The 23,638-nt window shown below is 41.3% G+C and overlaps 1 protein-coding gene across 1 annotated transcript in view; it reads left to right on the forward strand.

Annotated features, from left to right (window-relative positions):
• The window catches only part of sorcs3a (sortilin related VPS10 domain containing receptor 3a), a 146,919-nt gene that overhangs the window by 53,864 nt on the left and 69,417 nt on the right, over window positions 1-23,638 (forward strand). The window contains exon 2 of the mRNA XM_071921088.1: window positions 15,462-15,529. Coding sequence (XP_071777189.1) covers window positions 15,462-15,529 — 68 coding nt within the window. The remainder of the gene's footprint in view (window positions 1-15,461; window positions 15,530-23,638) is intronic.

The following is a 23,638-nucleotide window of genomic DNA, read 5'->3' on the forward strand; positions in this document are numbered from 1 at the left end:
AGAGGCTGTGTGAAAGCTTTATTCATACTGGGTGATTCACATTTCAGGCATTGAGTGCACAGCACATTAGGATGGAAAGGGCTTTTCCATTCATTTCTAAATAATGCACATATAAATAATCAGTTTACCTCTTTTGAAAGACAACTGCTGGCAACCACTCATGTCTGTCTGCAATTAAAATTTTTGGAAGGTTCATGTAACTCTACAGTCAGAACTATAATCAAGCTTAAAGGATAATTAAGCTTAAAGGATATTATCCTTTCAACACACTAAGTTAAATAGGTGTGATTGAACAATTATCGTGACATTTCAGTTGAAGTAGTCATTGGTGGATTCCCTGCTGTTTATCATTTGTGTTGACACACTTCTGCAATGTATGATGCCAGGTGGGAGATAACGGACCCCACACTAAATTCCTACATATCCTACTTGTAATTACCACTAGGAAATTGACATGAATGGTTTTTCCCAGACAGCAGTTCATATTTATGGAAAATCTGACAAGACATGAATGTAACATCAGAGTACTTGAACGGTCTACTTGCAAACTCGCTCATGCTAGTTAAAATAATATACCTAATACCATGCAATATACATACGTTTCAGGCCATGGATAATTGGATGTAGGCAGGTCCCATTCCACTGTTACTGTGTTGAAAGAACATGTTATAATTGCTTTTTGGGTTTGACTGATTTTTGGCTCTGCTGTGAGTGTGTATTGGAAAGCAGCTGATTAATCGTTTCACTGATCTTCTCCCTTATCAATTCTCATTGATAAGGAACTCTGTGCATTGTTATTCTTACAAAACTTCTTAATAGATTGTGATCAGTTTTCATCTTTTGGGCACATTCTGCAACACATCAACAGAAACGTCTGGGGCCCTTGCAATATTATTTTTTTATCGCTAGTATTCTGAGATAGAAAGACATAAAGAAGAAAGACAGCATAGACTCTCATCTTCCTGTTTCTATTCCTATTCTCAGTTGAATAGCTAAGTGAAAACTGTGATGGTCAAAATTAGAGCATGAACCAATCCGATCTGGCTTTTATCTCATTCCCTCCAAGGCTACTTTGTGACCTTTTTTTTCCACTAATTGGTTTACAGAACAGCTCTCACAGTGGCATTGAATCTTGGCTAGATAAGTAAATGCTGCTTCAAATGTCTTCTTTATTCCCCTGTGTGAGGACTGAAGTTGTATCAGTCATTCAAGCAATGTCATGCTTGACAAAATACTACTCTGCCATGTACTATGACAAAAGCACAGTCCTTCATAGTTCTTTGTGCGCTAAATTAGAAATTAAATTATTATTACGATTAATGGTTTAGCCATTTAGAGCCAAATAGTTCTATGGTTCTGTGGTTCACAAATCTATGATGTCAAATGGTTATCTATATTATTATCTATTTATTTTCCACATCTCCGACATCAACTGGTGTTATTAATTTAATATGGTGTAAAGAGAGAATATTTCATAATATGTTGTAAAAGAGATTTTATGAGCAACATGCAGTAGCCTATGCCGTGAAGCCCCCTTGCTCCCACAACACACACACACACACACACACACACACACACACACACAGACATACTCGTGCGGTGTGTGATGCTCATGCTGCCTCACATCGCTATCCAGCGTTAGATGCCAAGACATGTTTTGAGCCAACCGCTAGCAAGGGAAATGCCTCCTAAAACAAAATTCAGATCTGGGGCTTTTGGAAGCTTAAGCTGATAGTCTTCCAAGAGCCCCAGATCTGAATTTTTAAAGACATAGGCCCTACTGTACCTGTGATCACGAACGCTTTACTGGACTTGCCATCATTAGTATAAACCACGAGGTTGGCAGGCAGGTGTCACACGATGTTGTTATTGATGTCTTTACGTCAAGAAAATCAAAGAACCAAATGAGGACATGCTCTTTGATGTTGGATGGTGTTGAACAGTGTTGGGGAAAGTTACTTTTAAAGTTAATTAGTTACGCAACTTACCCTAAAAAGTAACTAGTTACATTACAAAGTTACTCTTTATTAAAAGTAACTTGTTAGAGTACTTTTGTCTTGCCCACTTCAAAAACATGCTGTAGTAATAAGGCCTGTGCTGCCTAGTGTTTTAAAATGCAATGCAAGACTATTGATCTGTCTTTAAAACAGTAAGACAATCTCATTTATATCAAGCAGAATTAGATTGCATTTTGTCAATTGAAATTGATTTTCCTCTTTTTTAATTTTTTTTTATTTAAACATGAAGTTACTAGTTAACACAAACTAATCTGAGTACTCTAATGCATTACCCCCAACACTGGTGTTAAATGGCTCGGGAGCTAAGTTTCTACACTACCCTAACAGCTGATGGTTTGTGCAATAGTTTGACACATTTAAAGTGTTCTTTTTATTTATTTAGAATACTTTGCACTGTTGTAGTGTAGTTTTTTTTGTAGTTCATTATTTATTTGAAATTATTTTAATTTGTTTATATTGGTATTCATTTTAAATTTTAAAAATCTTACATTCTTTATTAATTGTGAGTTGTGAGCGGCGGGTGTAGTCTGGTGGTTATGGTTGGAGTGTTTTGGGGCCTATGGCTGGCTCTGATTACTACACTACATATCATATAATTGCCTTAACAATACAGATCAACATAAAAAGTATTGTTAGTTCACTCACTGATGGATAAGACTGTCACATTTTAGGCAATCCCTTCTGTCCCTTTACTGTGAAAGAATGAATCTTTGGTGATCAAAGACTTTCAGATCCAGTGAATGTTGGTCATGTAATTGGTGATTTCCTTGTAATTTGCATACACAGGCCAGACACGACCATAAAACAGAACCTTGTGAGCTAACCCCAATACACAGTGACCCATAATTCACTCCCACCCCTCTTTCCCATACTCCCATTTCTTTGCTTGATGATGCAAGGGTCTCATCTTCAGGGACAATACATCCCTTAGCAAATTCAATGCAGTCTCAGCACGGCCTTTATTTCTCCCTTGATGCCTTTGTATGGGTTTGTTTGTGGACCAGCGGCCCTGTGAGCACCTCCCGGCCTTGCTCAGGATCCTGGGTGGATTCTTCAGAAATTACTCACTTAAAATGCCTTGGCTGCAAGGACGGCGGATGCTAGACATGTCAGAGTGAATCACGGCATACAACACATGGCACCAACTGTTTTGTTTACTGGGCTACTGTTGTTGGCGCAGAGTAATGCCGGCCGCCGATGACCCACGATGGCACTGGATGATGAGCTGAGACATGCAGGCTTTCTGTGGCTCCAGTTCTGAGCGCCGCGGCTGGACCGGAGAGCAGCGCTGTCTCTCTGGAACTTCACCGCAGTGACAGTTTGTGCTTTCTATGGAACTGTGTAACTTGATGGGCCAATTTCACAGAAACGGACTGAGCTTTTTCCTCGACTAAAAAATGTTCCTTTCCACTTCAGTGGTCCCCTTTGAAAGAAATATTTAAGTCCTGGACTAGATGTAATCCCTGTCTGCAAAACAGCGCCATTAAACAGACATCTTATGATTTAAAAAAGGGATCTGTATAAGCTGCCAATTCTCTTTTTTTCCAGCTCTGGATTATTAGTTCAGTTATTGCACCCTATCAAGTGTCATTTTTTCTATCAATTACAGAAAACCCCTTTACTTTTCCCCATTTTTCTACCCAAATACTTTAAAATTCAATTACTTTAGGGCTTTACCTAATCTCTGTCAGTCGTCTTCAAATGGGATCATCTCGATCGTGAATATGAAGGTAGGTATTAATGTTTTGCTTTCTGAATAATTTGCAGTTTTTTTGGCCGAGAGGGAGTCAATTAGGAGAAATACTGGAAATACAAAAGTGACTGACGGAGAAAAACAGGCATCAAACACATTGCTTTTATCCCGTCCAAATTCTCTTCATTATTGTTTATCTAGAGACATGTAAATTTAAGTCAGTGTGAAGAGAAAAAAAAAATGCCTGGCCTTAAATGATTCCCAAAAACGGCTGATCAGTCATGAGGAAGGCATAAACAATAAAGGTAATGGATGGTGCGCCAGGGTGGCATCAGCACGATACTCCAGCGTCTGCTAACCCAGCATTGTCTCAGCAGATGTTAATGTAAGCGACCCCAGAGCCATCAGCCGGTTATTGGTGGGCTGCGTCGAGACAAGCCAATAGATCAACTGGTTGATGGATGACACAGACCGTCTCCCCGCGGTGTTACCTGCTGAGAAGCAGCCATATCTCAAAGTCCCTAAAAGGACAACATATTGCAATTTTAATTGTGCTTGACTCGTGTCGGATGCTTTGAGTGTGTCTGCGGTGTCTAACTAGCTATTGTGTGAAGAAAACTCAGGACAAGAGAGTGGCAGTTTGACAGGTTTACTCAATCTGCAGGTTTGGGAGCCAAGGAACTCAAAATCTGGATGATTTTACAGGGTTTTATAGTGTTAAATATTCATGATTATGTTAATGCAGATAGAATATAATAAAGGTATTGGTCAAAATGTATAAAGTCATATGAACAAGACTGAACAACCAATGATAATTATAGTTCTAGCACTTTAAGGAGATGCTTAATAAGAGGTGAGCACCTTCTTCTAGAAGACAAGTCATTATTTTGTCAGTGTTTTCTATGAGATTTGGGCATTTGCACATTCCAAGCTCACAGTTCGGTGAGAAACACACAAGATGTTCCTTTTAGAGTTTAATCTCATACTGGTGAAGCAGACTCAGTATTCTTGAGTTTTAGGCACTTAAGGTGTAACTATGGGTCAAAGGTTACATATTAGGTGAGCATGAATGTTGCTTAGTATAGGTGCATTTCCATTTCTTCCTCCACAGTATGTGCCCACCTGTCTAGCTCAGGATACGCTACCAGTGACAGAGCACTTCATGACAGTATCATATTTTTTTTTTCCTCCCCTCACACCACCCCATCAGTTTGTACCACCATAGAGACGGGAGACGGCGTCGGAGGGAAAAACGTAATTAAGAGTTTAAGATGGAGCCTGGTGTTAATCAGCTGTCCTGCTGCCTCCCTATCGTGTCACCTCTGAGAAGATTCGCAATGACACGCCAGTACGCCCGCAGTTAAAGCTCTCTGTCCCTCCCGCTCCCTCTCTTCTCCTCTGCTCCCGCTGACATGGGAGTGGAGAAAATTACCAGAGCAGAGAGAGAGAGAGAGAGATTGTGAAAAAAAAAGATTAAATAATGTGAAGACTAAAATGACAGACTCCAACTAATTCTTGTCGCTCGTTTGCTGAATAAAGAGCAATATGTCCATGTAATCAGAAATGATGTGTCTGTGGTGAAGTGGGGGAAAAAAAGCATGTTCAGACTCGCTGCAGCGGAAGATGACTCTGATTAGATTAATACTACTGTAGCTCGCCTTAGAGGATGTGTTCAGACCATCAGATGTCAGGATAATTCATGCTTTTGGAGAATCACGCTTTGCCAATCTTGGTTGTGCTAATGGTGGATATTAAGTGTGTCTTTCAGTCTTAAGGCACATGTTACGTGAGAGAGGGAGTGAATTTCACAATGGCCACAAAAGCTTTGGCTGCTCCACTCCTACTTCCCTGACGCCCGTAAGTCAAACTCTTCCCTTCAACCCAGTTGCAAATTGGTTTTCACACTAATTTGCCGCCATTGATCATTTTCTTACCCAAAACCAAGTATTACAGGATATTTTCCCCTGTAAGATATGAGTTTTCACTGCACATTACACAGTGTGGTTTCTGTCATTTGTGGGTCATGGACCATCAGCCTGCGTGGTTCCCTCTAGCAAGATGTGCATAATACTGTTGTCAGGTGAAAACCTTGTAACTCTCTTTTTGGTGATTTTCATGTTTTTACCAGAAGTTAGAGATTACATGGTCCTCTATGGGTTGAGAAAATATTACGCATTAAGGACAACCGTGTTTTTTTTTTTTGTTTTTTTTTACATAAGGCTGTTTTTCTTGATTAACAAGAAGAAACAAGAAGCTTGAATCGCTTTACTCACCTTACTCGTGCATATTGAAAAGCAGAGCATCATCTATAAAAATGCTATTATTAACTCTATCAATCATTATTTGATAAAGTCATTAAAATTCCAACATAGCCTTTCCTATTTAGAGCTCAGGTTTCCTGTTTGTTTTTTTTACGGTGGATTTTTCCTTTAGGAAACTCCATGAGCATTATTTTTACACTTGACATGTAACCTGTTTATTGCCTGTTTTTGTCTTGGTCTTGAATAGGACTGGATTTGTTCTGATATGGGTCTTGACTCGGTTTAGACCCCAATTGAACCAGGTCTTGACTCAACTAACTGGTCTTGGAATTGACAACTCACAAGACACTCAGATGAGCTCAGCGCGTACTTTTGAAGAGAACATAAAGGAGAATAAGGGCATAAATGGCAGAATGTACTCACAGAGATGCACACATCGACTCTGACCCACATGCACTCCACTACTCTCTGTGCTGCTCTGCCTGCCCCGTGCACCCAAACAGAGATATAGTGCATGCTCAATTTCCTTTTCACTTTCCTCTCAGATAAGGAAAGGTTTTTTCGTGATTTGTTATGACATTTTTTTAGATTGTAGAGATTGTGGCTTGTCGAATCATTGCTTGCTCCCACACTTTTCCTTATAGGAAAAACTTCTTGTAGCACTCAGAAGTGTATATATAATTTTTTAGGGGGTGATTTAACCTATCAAGTCTAATAATAGTGTCTTTTTGTTCGTGACATTCTCTGCTCTTGCTCGGTCCGTTTTTAAAGATGAGGTATCAGCTGCTTCCCATATACAGTAGGCAGGCTGCCTCATTTTCTAATTAGTGAGCATGCATGAAAGAAAGGCTACATTCGTATAAATATAGTTCCCTCAGAGAAACAGAAACCCTTTGAAAATCTGCCAGATACTGTCACCATGGGCTCCCGGTGCAGAAACCACCCAAATATTTAATGATAGGCTACAAAAAAAACCCCAAGATACACTAAAAAAGATGCAGTAGAACAATAAGAACACTCAGTGCTTCAGGTACAAACTGCATTGAGACTCTTTTCAGTTTTTAGCATTATTTTTTCGTCCAAGCGTTGGGAGCTCAATGGGAGCTCATAGGCTTGTGAGATGTCTGTTTTATTGTGATGTTTTGGCGACTCTGTGTCTGGGTGTCATTGAAATTCCAAAGGTTACAGTTTAAAGTTGTAGGCGAGAAGGAGAAAATCCGAAATCTCTCTCTCTCTCTCTCTCTCTCTCTCCCTCTCCCCTTCTCTTTCTCTGCGATATATGATGGAACAAAGCAAGTTAGAGAGTGTATGTCTGCACAGGCTTTGCTTTTATCGCTCCCTCTCTTTCCCTGTGCTAAGCCCCAACCCCCCAGCGCAGGCTCCACGGCCAGCCAGATAGCGTTTGATTCGCTTGACTTCCTCAAGGGCTACCCTGAGAGACAGATGCACCATGGGAAGGGAAAATGGGTGATCTTGGTGTGGGAGATCTTAGTGGCTTGTGCTGTGCTCTCGAAATGCCAAACACAGCCCACGCAAAGTGAGGCCGTTAATAACATCATCGAGGACTTTCTCCCTGTCGGCTTTCCGACGTGCAGGCCAGAGATTTTTCAGGAGCAGTAATATTACACTGATTTTATTTAAGCCAGCAGAGATTCCCTTTTGTGTTTTCAGACATTTTTATAGTTTGTTTTAGCCTACTTAGGTGCTAGAAGTCAATTATCTGTGATTGACACTGCTGAATTGTCTTAATGCGGTAAACCCCACCCAGCCAGTACTCTGAAACACAGTAGCTGCTTCTTGGAGAGGAGTCATCCATCAAAATACTGCCATCATTTAAAAATGGCTGCAGACATTACGCCTAATCTCTTATGCAGTACCACAGCTCATTGTCATGTATTGCATACAGGAAGCCGGCTCATGGCAATGAAGCAAGAAGCGCTGTGCACAAAAAATCACATTCCAATATGCTTTGACGTAGGTAACTTTTCCCATAACAACCTCAGCATTTTCACATCACTCACGCCACAATATGCTTGCTTTTGACAAATTATTAATCCTCTCCAAAGAAAAAAAAAATGGTGGTGGGTTTCTCTAGACTTCTAGAAACTGTGAATCCAAAATGGCTGGAGCTCTCTGAACATGTGCAGCTGCTTTTCAGACGGCGGTTGTTATGGTAACGTTTCCATCTCAAGACTTTGAAGCCGAGGTAGGATATAGTGTGCTTATGTGAAATGGCAGCACCTAAAAACTTTTTGGGAATTCACAACGTAATATGACAGGTTTATCTCAGTGTGTTCGAAAGGTTATGCTTCCCACAGTCTATAAAAGTCCACCCGAATCAAAGTTTCTCTACTTGATAAAGTGGATAGTCTCACAATCTCATTCCTGCCAAGCGGGGCACTCGATTGGTTTATCAATTGACCTTTCCCTCACCTTGTCGTGCCATATTGATCCCCCGGCTGTCTTTGAATGCCACGTCACCACCTCAAGAAAAAACTTCTGTTATACAAGTCAAAGATAAAGCAATCCAGTGAAGAACTTCTGCTCCAAAATGAGATCCATCACTTGTCAAGAGCCACACTTAATCTCACAAAATGATTGGTTACCACAAAGAAAATGTCATTTCAAATAAAAACATTTATTGCTATTTTAGGAGCGTTGCCTAAAAATACTAACACTTCTGATAATGGAATCATCTATATTTTTAGCTGTTGAGTGAAGAATTGCTAAATACAGGAACGGATATGAAGCACTTTGGATTCGGCAATTAACTGTCACTCTCATCCAGAGCAACTTACAATGAGTGCATCAGAATAAATAAATACATAACAGAATAAACTTCCATTCCTAGACCACCAACATTACAAGAAATCAACAATGAGTAGTGCAAGGCCTAAAACCACAATGCGGTCGATAATAACACATATTCCAGTATCCCTAGAAGAATCATGTATGATAGGGAAGTGGTAGATAAAAACCATAAGAGCTAGGAAGACAAAGTAGAAGGGCAGACCCACACTTGGCAGACCTAGATGTTAATTGATTTTACAGTGAAACAGTGGGGATAATAATTCATTAATTTGGGGCTGTATTATACAATATTGCAGGAGAATGACCGGTCACATTCAGAAGCCATTCAACGGCAGTGATACTATAGGTGAGAGCGTAGTCACTCCACACTCCCTGGATATAATTAGAATTCAAAGCAATAAGTGCCCTCATTCCAGTTAAACAAGCATTCAGTGCATTTTCATTGATTTTAATCAGGGATTCTCCAGTCAGTGTATACCGTTAAGTCTAGGCCTGTCTGCCTAAAGCGGGCGAGACAGAGTGAAAGACAAGAGAGGGGGGGAAGGAGAGAAGGAAACAAAACAAGGGAGACATGGGAAGGAGAGACAGATGGAAAAGAGAGGGACCTGAGGAAGAGAAGGAGATGGAGAGGGAAGAAGAGGTGAGGGGCGAGATGGGGGTAAAGACAGAGGTTGACAAGAGTAAGAAAAACCAAGGGAGAATGGTGAAAGGGGGAAAAAAAAAGACGTAGTGGTAATGGTTAGGCCACGGGAAGGCACGGATAAACAGAGATAAAGGAGTTTTAGTTGGGGGGGGGGGGGGGGGGGGATACTGCGAGATGGGAAGGTAACGACGGGGTGAAAGATGGCTGGGGAGAAAAAAAAGGGAGTGAGGGAAAGACGGAGATATGAAGGGTGGGATAAATGAGATAGGACTTCACTCCAGGGAGGCGTAAGGAAAAGAAAGGGAAGGAGGAAGGAAAAGAGAGATTCGGAGACAGAGAGAGAGACAGACAGACAGACAGACAGAGAAAGTGTGAGAGAGAGTGTGAGAAGAGAGTGACAGAGAGAGAGAGAAAGAGCTGCAGGGAAAAGGAACGAATGATGTCCAGAAGGGGCACAGCACTGCAGCCTTCTCCCTGGTGTTGCCTTGATAGGACAATAACATGCCCAAAGCTACAGTAAACCCCGGTGGACCGCACTGCCGCAGACTTGCACAACTCATTCTACATCTTAATTCTCTCCTTTTCATCAAGTAATGGCCTCCGTCTGGGAAATGTTCGGCTACATATATTCAGTTCACACATAATACAGGGACGTAAATTGAAGCATTCAGAATGGCGAGCTTCAGCTGTAACCTTGACTTTTTTGGCCTAGAGTCTTACACACTGGCCTTCTAACACATGCAAGTCTTTCTTTGCCAAGGGTGATGCTAGTTAAGGAGAAGGACTCCAAGAAGGACAAGTGCCAAATAATAATAATAATGCATAATATTCCTTCAAGGTCAAAAGGGGCCAATTCTTCTTTGTAGCATGTGTGAGAGCTTGTGTGTATGTGCATATTTTTTTTGTGTGTGCATGTGTGTGCGTGTGTGTATGTGTGTGTGTGTGTGCCTGTGAAAATATGTATGCGTGTGTGTGCATCTACATCGCACACCCACGCATTTGCAAATGGTTTGTATGCACCCACACATATTGGTGTATGGGAATGCTAGTTTCAGTGTTGGGGTCATTACTGGGGAAAAAGTAATAAATTACACATTGCTCTTCTTAAATGTAATGAATTACTTTACTTATTCCTCCCTGAGAAAAGCAATTAGTTACACTAGTTCTTTTGTGTAAAATGATTATGCTGGGCTTACTAACATTCTTTGGGCCAATAAATATTGTCGACCTAAGCCCACATTACCAGCAGACGTATCTGAATAATGACAGACACTAAATCTTTCTTTTAAGGTTTCTAATAAAGATAGAGCCATACATCATTAAATTTCGACTTTCTGAGTCATATTTACCACTTTGTTGGCTCGTTCATGTTCGCTCCACTCGTAATTCCGATATTTCCGACATGACTTGAAGGCAAGATAAGACGAGGGGAATCTTTCATAGATATTACGCCAATAAAGAGGTTAAAAAGGCTAAAGAAAGTAACACAAGTAACAACCTGTTAGATCAGTAACTGTAATGTGATTACTGAAATTGGAACAGTAATGCCTTACTTTGCTCCGTTACAGGAAAAAGTAATGTGATTACAGTAACGGCCAACACCGGTTAGTGTGTTGGTGCCGCACCCGTTCCCCTTTACCACACAGCATGACAGAAACATGCACCAGACAGCTTTCATAACCGCTCCTATTTGTCACAGTCAGAGACTTGTGCAATGCACCTAGTTCCAGTTCTCCTAGTGCAATCCTTTTCTTCCGCTTGACGCTCCTCACATTATTTAAGCCTGACATGGAGACTTGACATTATAGTGTTTGTGGGCTACCATGCACAGATGGCCCATGGCTTGCTGCTACTGTCCATGAAGCACAAACTGTGGAACATGCCTGTGGGTTATACAGACTCCACACAGAGCCCAAATAGTTGAATGTTTGAAGAGAGATGCTCACTGTTGAAGGACAGTGTTTTGTTATCAAGGCACACAGATAGCAATTTTTTCTCTCTTTCTCTCTTTATTTCTTTCTTAATTTCTTTCTTTCTCCACAACCTTCTCCCTCTCCATCTCTCTCTCAATAAATAGAAAACATTTTTTTTTTTAAATGGAGCCGATGACAGATTGAGTCCTGTATGTTAGACACTCTCTCTTTATCTTTTCAGCTATCCATTTCTCTCCATTTATGAATTCTATTTGAAAACAGCTCGCTGTGAATGTATCCACTTACCATTAGGTCAGTAGCTTCGTTTTCATTAGTCAAGACAAATTATGACAAAGGATTCAGTGTTTTCGGTCTTGCCAGATATGGAGCCACTAGTTGCCGTCCTGTTTCATAAACAGCTCCCACCACTTGACAGAGTAATTGCTCAGCTGTTGACATGCTACTGAAAGGCGGAGAAGCTTAATCACTTCTAGATAACGATCGGTTCCAGCTGCCATTTTGGTGTCGACTGTCCTGGTGTTTGTTTGCAGACTCATGAAGCTTTGTTTTTGGTTGTGTGTGTGTGTGCGACTGTCAATAGTGGAGTGCAATGGCATTTTGTAATCAAAGGCAGCGAGAGCTTGTTTCTTCAGGGACAGAGGGAACAAGGCAAACACCTTTGATTTTTTTTGTAGCTAAAATAAGACTTAGAAGTTATATTTTGACTGTGTGTGTGCCATGAGTGTGGAGTCAAGTTTTAGATATTTGGAATTTTTTCAACATTTTTTTTTTCCTGGCTCTTTCTTTTAGTTTAATAAATGATAACACCATGCACAATATGTCTGTCACTGCAGGGTGTGCTTTGCATAGACATTTCCAATGGTTATTGGATTCAACATGAATTTACAACACACTACACGATCTCTTGTCCCCCGGGACATAACCAGTCATCCACTGCCCACCATTGAAAACCATGTTTAATTTAGTGGCCTTGCTATGCAGTCCTGTACAATTGACCACCATGGAAGGCGACAGCTCTTCAGGTCAAGATCACAATTAAACTATTGCTCCGCAAAGAGAAGAGCTGAATTGTTTCCCCCAGAAAAGTCATCAGCACTGTCATTAGCACACTGTGAGCTAAATCAATATTCAAAATTGTGTTTGGCACTATGACTTCGTCTTTGTGGACATGGGACATTTAGTTATGCTAATAATATGTTTTCGCCACAGTTGGTTAATTGCCGAGGCAACAAGGGTAATGCGAGTGTAGCGTGACTGACATTTTCATTCAATAATTGCAGGTCAATTGGGGTTTCAGAAGGGGAGAGTGTACTTGAAATACAGCCACCCTGTCAAAGTTTTTTTTTTTTTTTGCTGCAGTCTTGTCCTTCCATTATACTCAGTGTGTGAGAACATAAACAGTGGTGAGCGAGCATGTAAACAAACAGTGAGAGAATCTGCCTGGTGTTCCTCGAAATACACAGTGGGGTTCGCATTCAGGTCTGTGGCTTAATGCATTCACCTTCCGTATTCCTTTTGAGGTTGGCTGAGCAAGATGTTTCTGGAGACACATTTTAAGATTTTCATGAGGAGTATTTGAAGAGACACGACAAAATTATTTTCCCTGTTTTTTTGAGCTGGTGTCCTGGTTATTCAATGTGAATTTCAAATTCAAACTGTCATATGGGGAGGAGACTGCTCTGTGTCTCTGTGTGTCGCCCCCGAGCAGCTGAGACCACACATTTCTGACAGCACAAAGCCCATGGGATCTCTCACACACACACACACACACACACACACTGACACACACACACAAACATTCTCTGAGACACTGAAACACACTCATTTACACACAAGTGCACACATACACACATACGCAACCAGAAACACAATCACAACCGTGCTCTCCATCTCCCACCCTGGCACATAGACATGCACACACATAGATCCAGTATAAACAGATAAGTGGAGTTTTTGCTATGTATTCCACCAGCATGGCGAGAATCCAATTTTCTCCTTTTTCAACATCGCCCTCTCCCTGGCAGTGCAATCTTGCTCGGCCTAAACCATATGTTCACAGTCTTAGTAGGAGGACCCCTTGGGCAGTGTGGCACATCTTCCCACAAGAACCATCCAAGGGTCCCTGGTGCGAGGCGGCCTCGTCCACAGGGCTTCTGGGGATAGTGAGGCTCTGCCAGGGGTGGAAAGGTCCTGGAAGACTGCTGGCCCCTGAGCTTGACGAGGACATAAGGACCACAGGGAGGGGTCAAGGATACCAACTGGTGTTTTTCCATCTCTACAGAGTTTCGGTTTCTTATCTGGGCCTGACCGCTGGTGCCTGTCGGGCGAGTCAAGGCCAGACCTCCTGAATCCCCTCCCAGCCATGTGACTCAAGTCAGGCTTGTCGAGTCGCTTTAAAGAAGCATATGCTTGTCGCGGGAGGGAGGGAGACGCTAACGAGGGACAGGGATGCTAATAAGGAGGAGGAGCAGTCATTTAGTCGGGGAAGGAAAACAGGACAGAAAACGACGCACGGACTGATGTATGAAAATAGCATCTATTATGCAAAAGGATCTGTCCCCTAGTGAGGTCATGTGTGTGATAAATGCTAAATAATTGAGGGTTCGCACGAGTCCCTCCTTTCTGTGTTTTCGCATTTGTTTAACTAATTTCACCACCGACCCCTGATTTAATTCTGTAACCCGGAGGTGAATGTCAGCCGTGCATGTTAGCAGATGGTAGTATGAAATAAACAGTGTTTTTCCTCCAGTTAAGTGTGTTACCTCTCATCTCCATTTCAACTTTATATCTCCCAGCTGTCTCTCTGTCTCTCTCTCTGTACAGCAGAGGTTTGATGTTTTTGCGCTGTAGCTCACCATGAAATCAGTGGATCATATTAGAGGTCTTTGTCCGTTTTTGACCCTTGCTGCTTCTGTGATCCTCAAGCCCTATCTTCAGAGTCGTGAAGTTTATTATGAGCAGCACAGCCCCATCCGTTGTCGCAAGCTCCACTGAGTCCATATCACAGTGGGCTGGAGTATGAAAACTGACCACCGATTCTCTCACAGCAGACTTCGCCTTCATGTCTTGTGATTTGCTCTGAGGACTTGCACAGTACTTATCAAAGTGCCCCGCCTGCTGATTATCTCTCCAAAAGAGAAGAGACCAAAGCTGTGAACACAGAGAGCGCTGGATCAAGCTCTCCACTGGGGCGAGCCTGGGAGCGTGCTGGATCAAGAGAGAAACTGAGTTTCAAAGTGGCGTATACACAACATCGCTTACTAGTGGTGCTAATAATGCAATAAAGCAGTGTAGTCTCCCAGTACCTTGCTATGCTGATTTGACAGTGTTTTTTTCAATCATTCATGAACAGTGTTGAGGAAAATGACTTTTAAAAGTAATTAGTTACTTATCCTAAAAAGTAACTAGTTATGTTACTTTATGAAAAGTAACTCTTTACAGTATTTGTGTGTTACTCACTTCAAAAACATGATGCTTGTGCTGCCAATTGTTCATTGTTTTAAAATGCAATGCAATACTGTTGCTGTTTTTAAAACAGTAAACCACCTCATTTATAGAAACCATATTTAGATTGTGTTTTTTTTTAAATGAAGCAATATAAGAAAAAAATACAAGTAACAGCATTCTAATTTTAAAAAGTAACTACATTTATTTCAAGAATTGAAAAACATGTTAAATTACTAGTTACCACAATAAAGTCATTTCAGCACTCGGTTGTTTGTTGCACAGCTGTTGATTGCATAAACAGAACATCTCAGGAAAGGAAGCCATGTGTGCTTTCACATTTCAAACAGCCCTGTAAGCCTAATTGTAATGCTTTTAAAACTACATGTATCAACAAGGGAGATCCAGCAATCTGGTATTGGACCCGGACCACATGCATAAAGATGGAGCCCGCTTGGATTACAGTCATTTGGACACAGTACAGTTCTGACAAAAAGCAATGAAACAAACATTGTACACACTGACAGTACAATCCCCGGCCAGGATTGTGATACAGTGTCGTATTGTTTTAAACTTTGATGTGTCAAAAGCACAATGTGTGTTAACCTGGCTTTGGCTGTAAAACAATTGTAATGTTCATATTCCCTGTCATTACAGGTGATCCTGATTCTAACCAAGCTCTACGACTTTCACATCGGCAGCGTCACCGAGAGCACTCTTTGGAGGTGAGTGTCAGACTTGGGTCATAAAGTATTTACACATAATTGTCTGTGCATGTTGTAACAGAGCTAGGATGGCTGGGGTTTGCTGCATTGGATGATCACATGAGTGGCTGGATGTTAAGGCTGTGTGATCGTCAATTTGGTACATTTGTCAGTGATTTACAACTAACCTGAGAGCATCTGAATTTGTTCAGCTGTGGTAAACCCCATCTGGTGCTCCAAATAGACTAAAACGAATGCTAAGAGTCATTCATCTCTGTTTTGTCAACCCCTTCATTTACCTTTTCCTCTACAACTCTTTACCATCCCTCTCTTTTCCCGCCTCCCCACTGTGTTTACCTCTCCCACCTCCCCCTTTTCCTTACCCCCCTCTCTTCTGCAGCTGTGAACAGTACAGTATGTCATGGTGTCACGCAGGGTCAGACAGGGAGCTCAGGGCGGAGGATGCTGTTCACCATGCTGTTGTTCTGATGTACTCTGTTTGCCTCACCCCTCGCGGGAATAAAATAAACACACACACACACGCAAAAAAAAAAAAAAAAAAAAACAACAACAACAAGAGTGCTTTAAAAATACACCAGCAAAAGGATGGGTAAAAGATCCCAGATGAGTTGATGCAAGCTGAAACTGTGCGTAACCCATTTTCAAACACGGATGGATTGTGTAACACACATACTGTACAGTTCTTCCCTTGTCCACGTTTTAAGACGATCCCACATGCAGCATCTTCTTGGGCTATGTTTGACTGTCTATATTTGGCCGTTTTGTGACACAGTGTGCTGTAGTGCAGGGGGTCCTTTCAGGTAAATCTGTGTGTCAACAGCATTAAAGTTTAATCTAAGACCACTTACACCTGTACCTTACTAGGTGACTGTCAACTCAAGACAGGCTATTATGTCTTTAAAGTGGTTCCCTGTTGGTAGATACAAAGTGAGGGAGTCAACTATAGGCAAGCAGAAGAAATTAGAGAGGAAGACTGAGTGGAAGGGATGTAAAGAGAGAGAGAGAGAGAGAGAGAGAGATGTATGGGAGGGAAAATGCATTTTCCAAAGAGAGAGAGATGGAGCTCAATCTAATGTCTCTTATCCTTAGATATGCTTTTAAGCAAAACTGAGTTGTATCATTAGTGTCTGTCTTGTGTTTGTTTACTGCTCAAGGCCATTCAATCCTATCTTGTCCTTACTTAGTTCAACTCACATTTTGATTGGGCCTCCCCTCCCATAATGCACCGTTGTGTTTGAGTCTACAATTATTGGTTTACAGATCCAGAGTTGTATGGTGTGGCGAGAAAGGAACAGTATTGTATCTGTATGTATTTCTGGGAACTTTAGAGTTGACAGCCTTCTTTAGAGCACAAAACTATTTCACTTCTCATGTTTGCTGACACGCCCCAGTTCGAAGTGGTAGTTTGGCAATGATAACTGGTGCCAAAGTAAGTGCTAGCCATTTTTGACATTTAGACAGCCACTGTGTAATTTGGACCCCGAGGCAAAAACAGAGCTGTGTCTTGGTGTTTGAATAACTGCAAAGATAAGCGACATCCTTTGTGCGATCCCTTGATATTCAATACTAAGACAGAAGGCAGCTGCTTTAACTGCAAACACTATGGATCTCAGTGGAAGCCATGAGAGTGAGATGGAAAAAAAATCAGGATTCTCGTTGGGGATCCAATTCCTAAAGTTCATCTAACTATTTCTTTCTCCTTTGTTTATCTAAATAGAACTGAAGAATAGCTAGAAAAACAACATCTTGTCAGGATCAAAAGATCTATAAAAGATCTACCTATTCTTTTTTCTCGTATTTGTATCTCAATATATTGACTAGGATCCCCAAAGTTTACATTTCCTCTTGCCTCTCAGGGCTTCCACATGTCTGAGTTAACATCTGAATTGACATGTCAATCCAAACGACTGCCTAAGTGTACAATACACAGTATTATCACTGCTTTAAACTCTTCACTTGAACAATGTTATACATCACACCTTAGATTTAAGTCAACCGGAACATATCCAGGATATCCAGGTGTTTTCCCCTGCTAGGGAAGTGGTTGTTAGTAGGGGAAGAAACTAATCCATGGTGTGAGAACCGGAACATCCCCGTGGTTTGAGATGGGCCTTGGCATTACTCCCAGCCATGTCACTCACCCACAGATCTGCAGTGAGGGGAGCAGCTGTCCGTCTAGGCTTGAGTTTCCGATACAACACCCTGACAGTGTCTGCAGAAATGCGGGATTTTGCATATTGACAAAACAGGGGTAGAAATGATCGTATTCATCTTTGTTCAAAGGATAACCTGAGGGAGGCGGGAGAGGTGGAGCAAGCTGAGGAAAGAACGGGGGGTAAAGTGAATAGGGATAAAGGGAGAGAAAGAGAGAAATGGCACCGCAGTACCACTTTTTGAAGCAACCATTTTCCTGACTCAAGAGAACTGTGGCGGTGCTGAGAAGCCTGGCTGTCTCATGTCAGTTTTGGTCCGTGATTTGTCTGTCTGTTGCTCGTTAATTGAGATCACAGCTCTGATAGGGTTTGAGGAGGAGCAGTCGGGAGAATGTTTATCACTTCATGCGAAGACGTCCCAAATGGCAAGTCAGATGCTGACTTTTCGCAAAGGTCAAGGCAGTGGCAACACCTCAAAGTATCACCCAGTCAGTCTGTCAATTTTAATGAACACCCTGACCTTAAACAATGAAGGCTGATCAGTCAGTCTCTGCATCATATTCAAAGGGGGCTTCATATCTCAGTGGTAGAAGGGAAAGAAATGAAGGCAGGCTGCTCACTGTTGATGATAAATCAACTCGGCAAAACAATACTTCTTCAAAGTTGTTCAGCCTCTCTCATCTTGCCTCTGGAGTATTGTCCCTCGCTGGGTGAGCGTTTATTGGATATGACAAGCCTGTACTCAGTTGCAGGTATGCAGACATGGGCAAATTAATGCTAACAACAAAGTCAAGTTGTATTTCCTTCCAATCATGGTACAAATTTGACATGTTCTATATCTTGTCCTCTTTGCAAAACAAGTCTATACAGCGGTTGTTTACTGTGTTTATACCATATTCTTATTGAGGGCGTGCTCATGTAGCCCGCTTCTGAATTACTGAGATGGAAAGCTTGGGGATAATCTGATGTTGACATGTTTTGGGGTTTTTTTTGTACCACACTGTGTCTTCATCAGCAAGTTGATGCTTGAGAGGTGTAACTGAAGACCATGCGTGAGCAAATGCCTGAACCTTATTTTTTTTAATCTGTTTTCAGGCCGCTGTGCCTTAGATAGCGTTGCAATGATAAATAAGATGTATAGCAATGCTAGTACAGGAGGCTGCTGATGTCCATTGCCGGCAAAAAATTCAGCAGCAGACAAGTTTTCTGTGCTGACAAACAAGGAAATGAGAAGGCAGTCGTCACCTTCAGCTGAGGGTTTTCTGGCCCTAGAAAATTAATTAACTTTGAGCAACTGGTTTCTCATTTTGCTTGCAGAATGAAGGCATTGCTAATCAACAACTGTTAGCTGTGAACAGTGTGAAGTCCACTGTCTGACCTGTATAGCCTTTACAGATTACTCATTACTTGCTTAAAATTGTAATTAGAAATATAATCCCACTCAGTAATGTAATCTTGTTATTTTCAGTTTGGACTGGATTTGGATTGGATTATTTGGATTACTTTTTCTCCCAAAAAATTACATAGAAAATTTAATTTAGTGGACCATTTATTCCAAATGCAATTGACTTTATGTAGTTTACATGGAATTATTGAATTATCCATTATTTCAGATCATTAAAAAAGTCACTTTTATGTCTATGATTTCACAATAGTTTTTTCTTCAAACATTTTTCTAAGCGATCCAACTAGCATTTACATAGTTTTTTGTAACGGCAAAATATTGCAATACATTTCTAATCAATTTGATGAACGATGAAAGAAATGTTCTAAAGCTCGACTGCTCTAATGCTTTTACAAATAGAGAATGGTCTTGCTATCTCCATGGTCTGACATAATCCAATCGATAGTTGTGAAAATTAACAACTCTCTCTCAATGGTCTATTGAATGATAAAACCACATCACCAATAAACATCCAGTAACTTTCTGTTAATTTCATCTTATCATCTAGGGAATATTGCTCTAGTCTTAGTCAGTTTGTCCCAATTCATTAAGGCATATTTTCACACCAAATGATCAGGCGTTTGAGTCTAATTATTTTGATCTAATTGGTCTTATTCTTGCCTTCAGCGAATTAACTCGATCTGATAAAAAAAAAAGAGTATTATTTTCGCTCCTCTTCGTCTCCGATTAATGTCCTGATTGCCGTCGTAATGACATTTGGTGTGAAGAAATTGTCATTATAAGGATAATTGACTGAAATTAGTGTCACTGACAACTGGTGATGATTTTTCTGTACAGTACTAGTTGATCTGAATTTGCTCGGCAGGCTTTCAGGTCTGAAGATTATTCAGTGATCTGGAAAATATTTAAGTGTTTAAGAAATTTGTGGTACTGTAAGACAATTTAAGAGAGGAAATATACTTGTTCTACAGTTTTCATAATTACAGTTACTACATAAAGGATTTGAAGTAGTTGAGCTATTGCACTGATCTCAAATAGGTCTTATTAGATATTTTTCAGCCACACTGTTCCAAAGCTCCAATACCTGACTTTTCCACCATCCTAAACAGCACAATATAATATCATACTCTTTCCCAGTGAACATGTTGTCTTCTTAAGATCTGTCCTGCCTATCTGCCTTTATTTGTGCAAAGCTAGCTCATGCGTTGTCTGACTGCCTTTGTGGCTATGTCTGTTATTTTTTCATAACACTGTGGTGTGTAATGGCTTTTAGTCCTGAAGTAAAACTAGAAAGGGGCTGGAGCCTCAGACAGCAGCTGGCATCGGAAACCATGGTGAAACATGCTGTACGTAGATTGAATGTAGCACTTCCTGGCGGACTCTGGATATGGAACCACTGGAGATATTTAGCAGGTGAGTTAGCCAACACAAGTTGGCTAGCTGAGTATTCCTGCGAGACACCATAGGAAGCTGAAAATGTGCTATTTCTGGACCTCTGGTTACATGTGAAAAAACGCACCGCTGCCTGTGTGTTTTCCGCGGAGTGTCCTTTTAAAACTCACCATTTCCACTGCAAACCTTGAGACAGAAGCAAAAGTGTGTGTGAAAAAAAAAAAACATGCCTCCAGTGGGTCTGCACCACCTCTCTGTTGAAGGTGCCATCATTAGAAAATACTGGAGGGGTTTCCCTTGCCTTAATACATGGGACCAGAGAGAGAGAGAGAGAGAGAGAGAGAGAGATTGCTCTGCGCTATCACTCCCTGGCTGCAGACTCCTCCTCTCCCATTGTGCCAGGACGGGGTCACCTAGGGGTGAGGAGTGACATCCTCTCAAATTGCATCATTTTGCTGAGCATGCTCACAGGCTGTGTGATATTTCACAGGTCAGTGCCTATAATAAGGGCCCAGCTCTCTGAGAGAGACCCACCTGATGTCTCTGACCTTTTGCAATTGGACTTGGAATTTACCTCAAAACCTCGCCAGGTTGAGCTCACCAGAACTTCTCAAAAGCACTTCTCTGAAAGCACTGTGGAAGGATAAGGTTGATACAGCCGCAGCTCCCCTGAAAATAGAAGATGATCAAAAGTAGCACATGGATGAATGAAAGGCGTATGATAAAAAAAAAATCAATGTGTGCTTAATTCATTTGCCAAGCTATGCTGTCATTCACGTACACTGCTGGTCTCGGTCTGTGTTTTTCATGTTGGGATACATTCAGTTACAAAGATCACAAGTGTCAAACCAGTCAAACACAGTATTTGTCAGACAGGACTAGTTAGACTGGATTATTTATAAGCAGCTGTCAGCCTGTAGTCATCTCAAAGGCAACAGGTTTGCAAGCATGACTGTGCATATTATCCACGTTATAGTATTAAAAAATCCCAGAAAGAAATGATTTACATGTCAGCATTAGCGCAGAACTACAGTTACCCTGAAATAGTATTTCCTGTAGATGCAGCTCTGAAACACATTTCTGGTAAATTGCAGACCTTTTTTCCCCCTCTTGCTTTACCTGGGGGTTACTGCATAAATCACCTTTGCCATTATTGAAGAGGTCATTTATTTTGCTCCTTTCTCACAATATTTAAATTCTTACCTTTTTAATTACACACTCTTGGGCTTTTCCTCATATCCAGAAGCACACTCTCATTTGCTTTCTGTCATAATAGCAAATGGCGGATTTCATCAGGAGGTTTTACCCAGGAGGCAATGTGGAATTTCACACAATTGCAATTCAGGGGCGGCTCTCTTTGAGACAGCCCTGGTTTGTTTTTGATTTGCAATAATCAACTTAAAGTCTCATCAGCCATCCAGGTGTGGCAGTGATAAAAGCAAAATCATTTTCCTCCAGTTTATGACTGATTCATTGATTATCCTTATAGTTTTTAGAAGTTGTTGTTGTTAGATTTGTAAGCCCTCTACATCATTGACATCTGAATCACTTTAGTTTATTTCTTCAACTTCTTGATCCTGAGCTGATAAATCTGCCTCACTAATGGACTCACAAGCATCCTGGCCAGTAAATGCATATGCTTCAGACTTATGATGAAATATCCTGTTTTTGTCAACGGCAGCGTGTCGCCTGAGAGCTCTGACTACACCACTGCTTATCTGAAATGACACAAATATTCCATGGAGGACAACAGTCTGACATCAGTCGCCCGCAGCTCCATGTTGGACGGCGGCCTGTGGTGGCTGGTGATGTAGCTGGTGGCGGGTGTTATGGCTACGTATATGTGCTTTGTTTCTGCTTTGCCCATACCAGTTGCCCCCCTGCTTGCACAACGGCCAGCCGCAGATCCAGCATGGAGGCCAAGGGCGCAAATCTATTGAGATTATGGATGGTTGTTGCCAACCCAGTGACAGGCTGCCAGGACTACTGAAGGGAGTCAACAGAGAAGTGTCAACAGCACAGGAAGACAGCTTCTGCCACAATGAGTTATCTGATTGTTGTGTACCACCCCCTGAAAAAAATAAATAAATAAATATCAACATAAAATGATTAAGCAGAATGCAGCTTTTCACCCTTTCCATCTCCCCTTGAAGTTTTGGGCAAAGTTTATTATTCATTTTCCCTCCCACTTACCTCCTTCAGTAAAACTTAGCTCATCATCTCCACATGTCTGAGCGATAGGTTCCACTTGATTGGCTCTGGAACTGCTTATCAACGAAAAAAGAAAAGAAAAGTCAACAGATGAAGGCATTGCAGAGTGGTGGATGATAGCTCCCACTCACCTTCCAGGAGAGCACTCTTTTTTTCTTCTTTTTTTTTTTTTACCTTCTCTTTGGAATTGGCAACAAAACATGTATTCCCCTCTGCTGCCACCACAGGATGCATGCTGGCAAATGAGCAGGCTATCAAACAAAAGACTTTAGAGTGTGCAGAGACTTCTAACACTCCTGCCTAGCTTTTATCTTCCCTACTTTTACCAAGCTAAGTCTAGAGCCAGAGAAACGGCTGGTGTGCTGCTAAACAATTGCATTTGTGTGTCATTCATTCCTAGTGAGTGATTTGTACACTGACAGAAAAGGAGCAAATGATTTAATATTGGATTCTGCATACACAGTATGCATGATGAGCATAAATCAAACAAGAGTTATGGCAGATATAAATCAAGAGTTTGTTTGCCGCCCTTATTCATTACGACAAGTTAGAAAAAGCCAGGGAAGATCCAGAGCGGCTCTTATGAGGCAGATATTAAAACGGGAAACGGTGCTTACTTCAGCGCTTATTTAACACTTTTAAAAACAAGCTTTGTTCATGCATTTTCAGAGTAACTGATTTTACGGGACTAAGTTTACAGTCAGATCATTAAGCTGCTGTCCCCAAATGCCATGGGAAAGATATGTTTGAGGAAGTGATGTGTGAAAGCACAGCTGACCCCCGTGCCTGTGCTCTACACTTTTAACAACGTCCCTGTAGGCTTATACTGCAAGGAAACGGGACAGTGCTGTGGCTTCCACCCAGAAAGAAAAATAAAACAAAATACAAAATTAAACCTTGCATTTGAATGTCAAATCAGTCATGAATTCAGCCCAATATTTCCGGGGG

The sequence above is a fragment of the Centroberyx gerrardi genome, chromosome 3 (genome assembly GCF_048128805.1).
Source record: "Centroberyx gerrardi isolate f3 chromosome 3, fCenGer3.hap1.cur.20231027, whole genome shotgun sequence".
Taxonomy (NCBI): Eukaryota; Metazoa; Chordata; class Actinopteri; order Beryciformes; family Berycidae; genus Centroberyx; species Centroberyx gerrardi.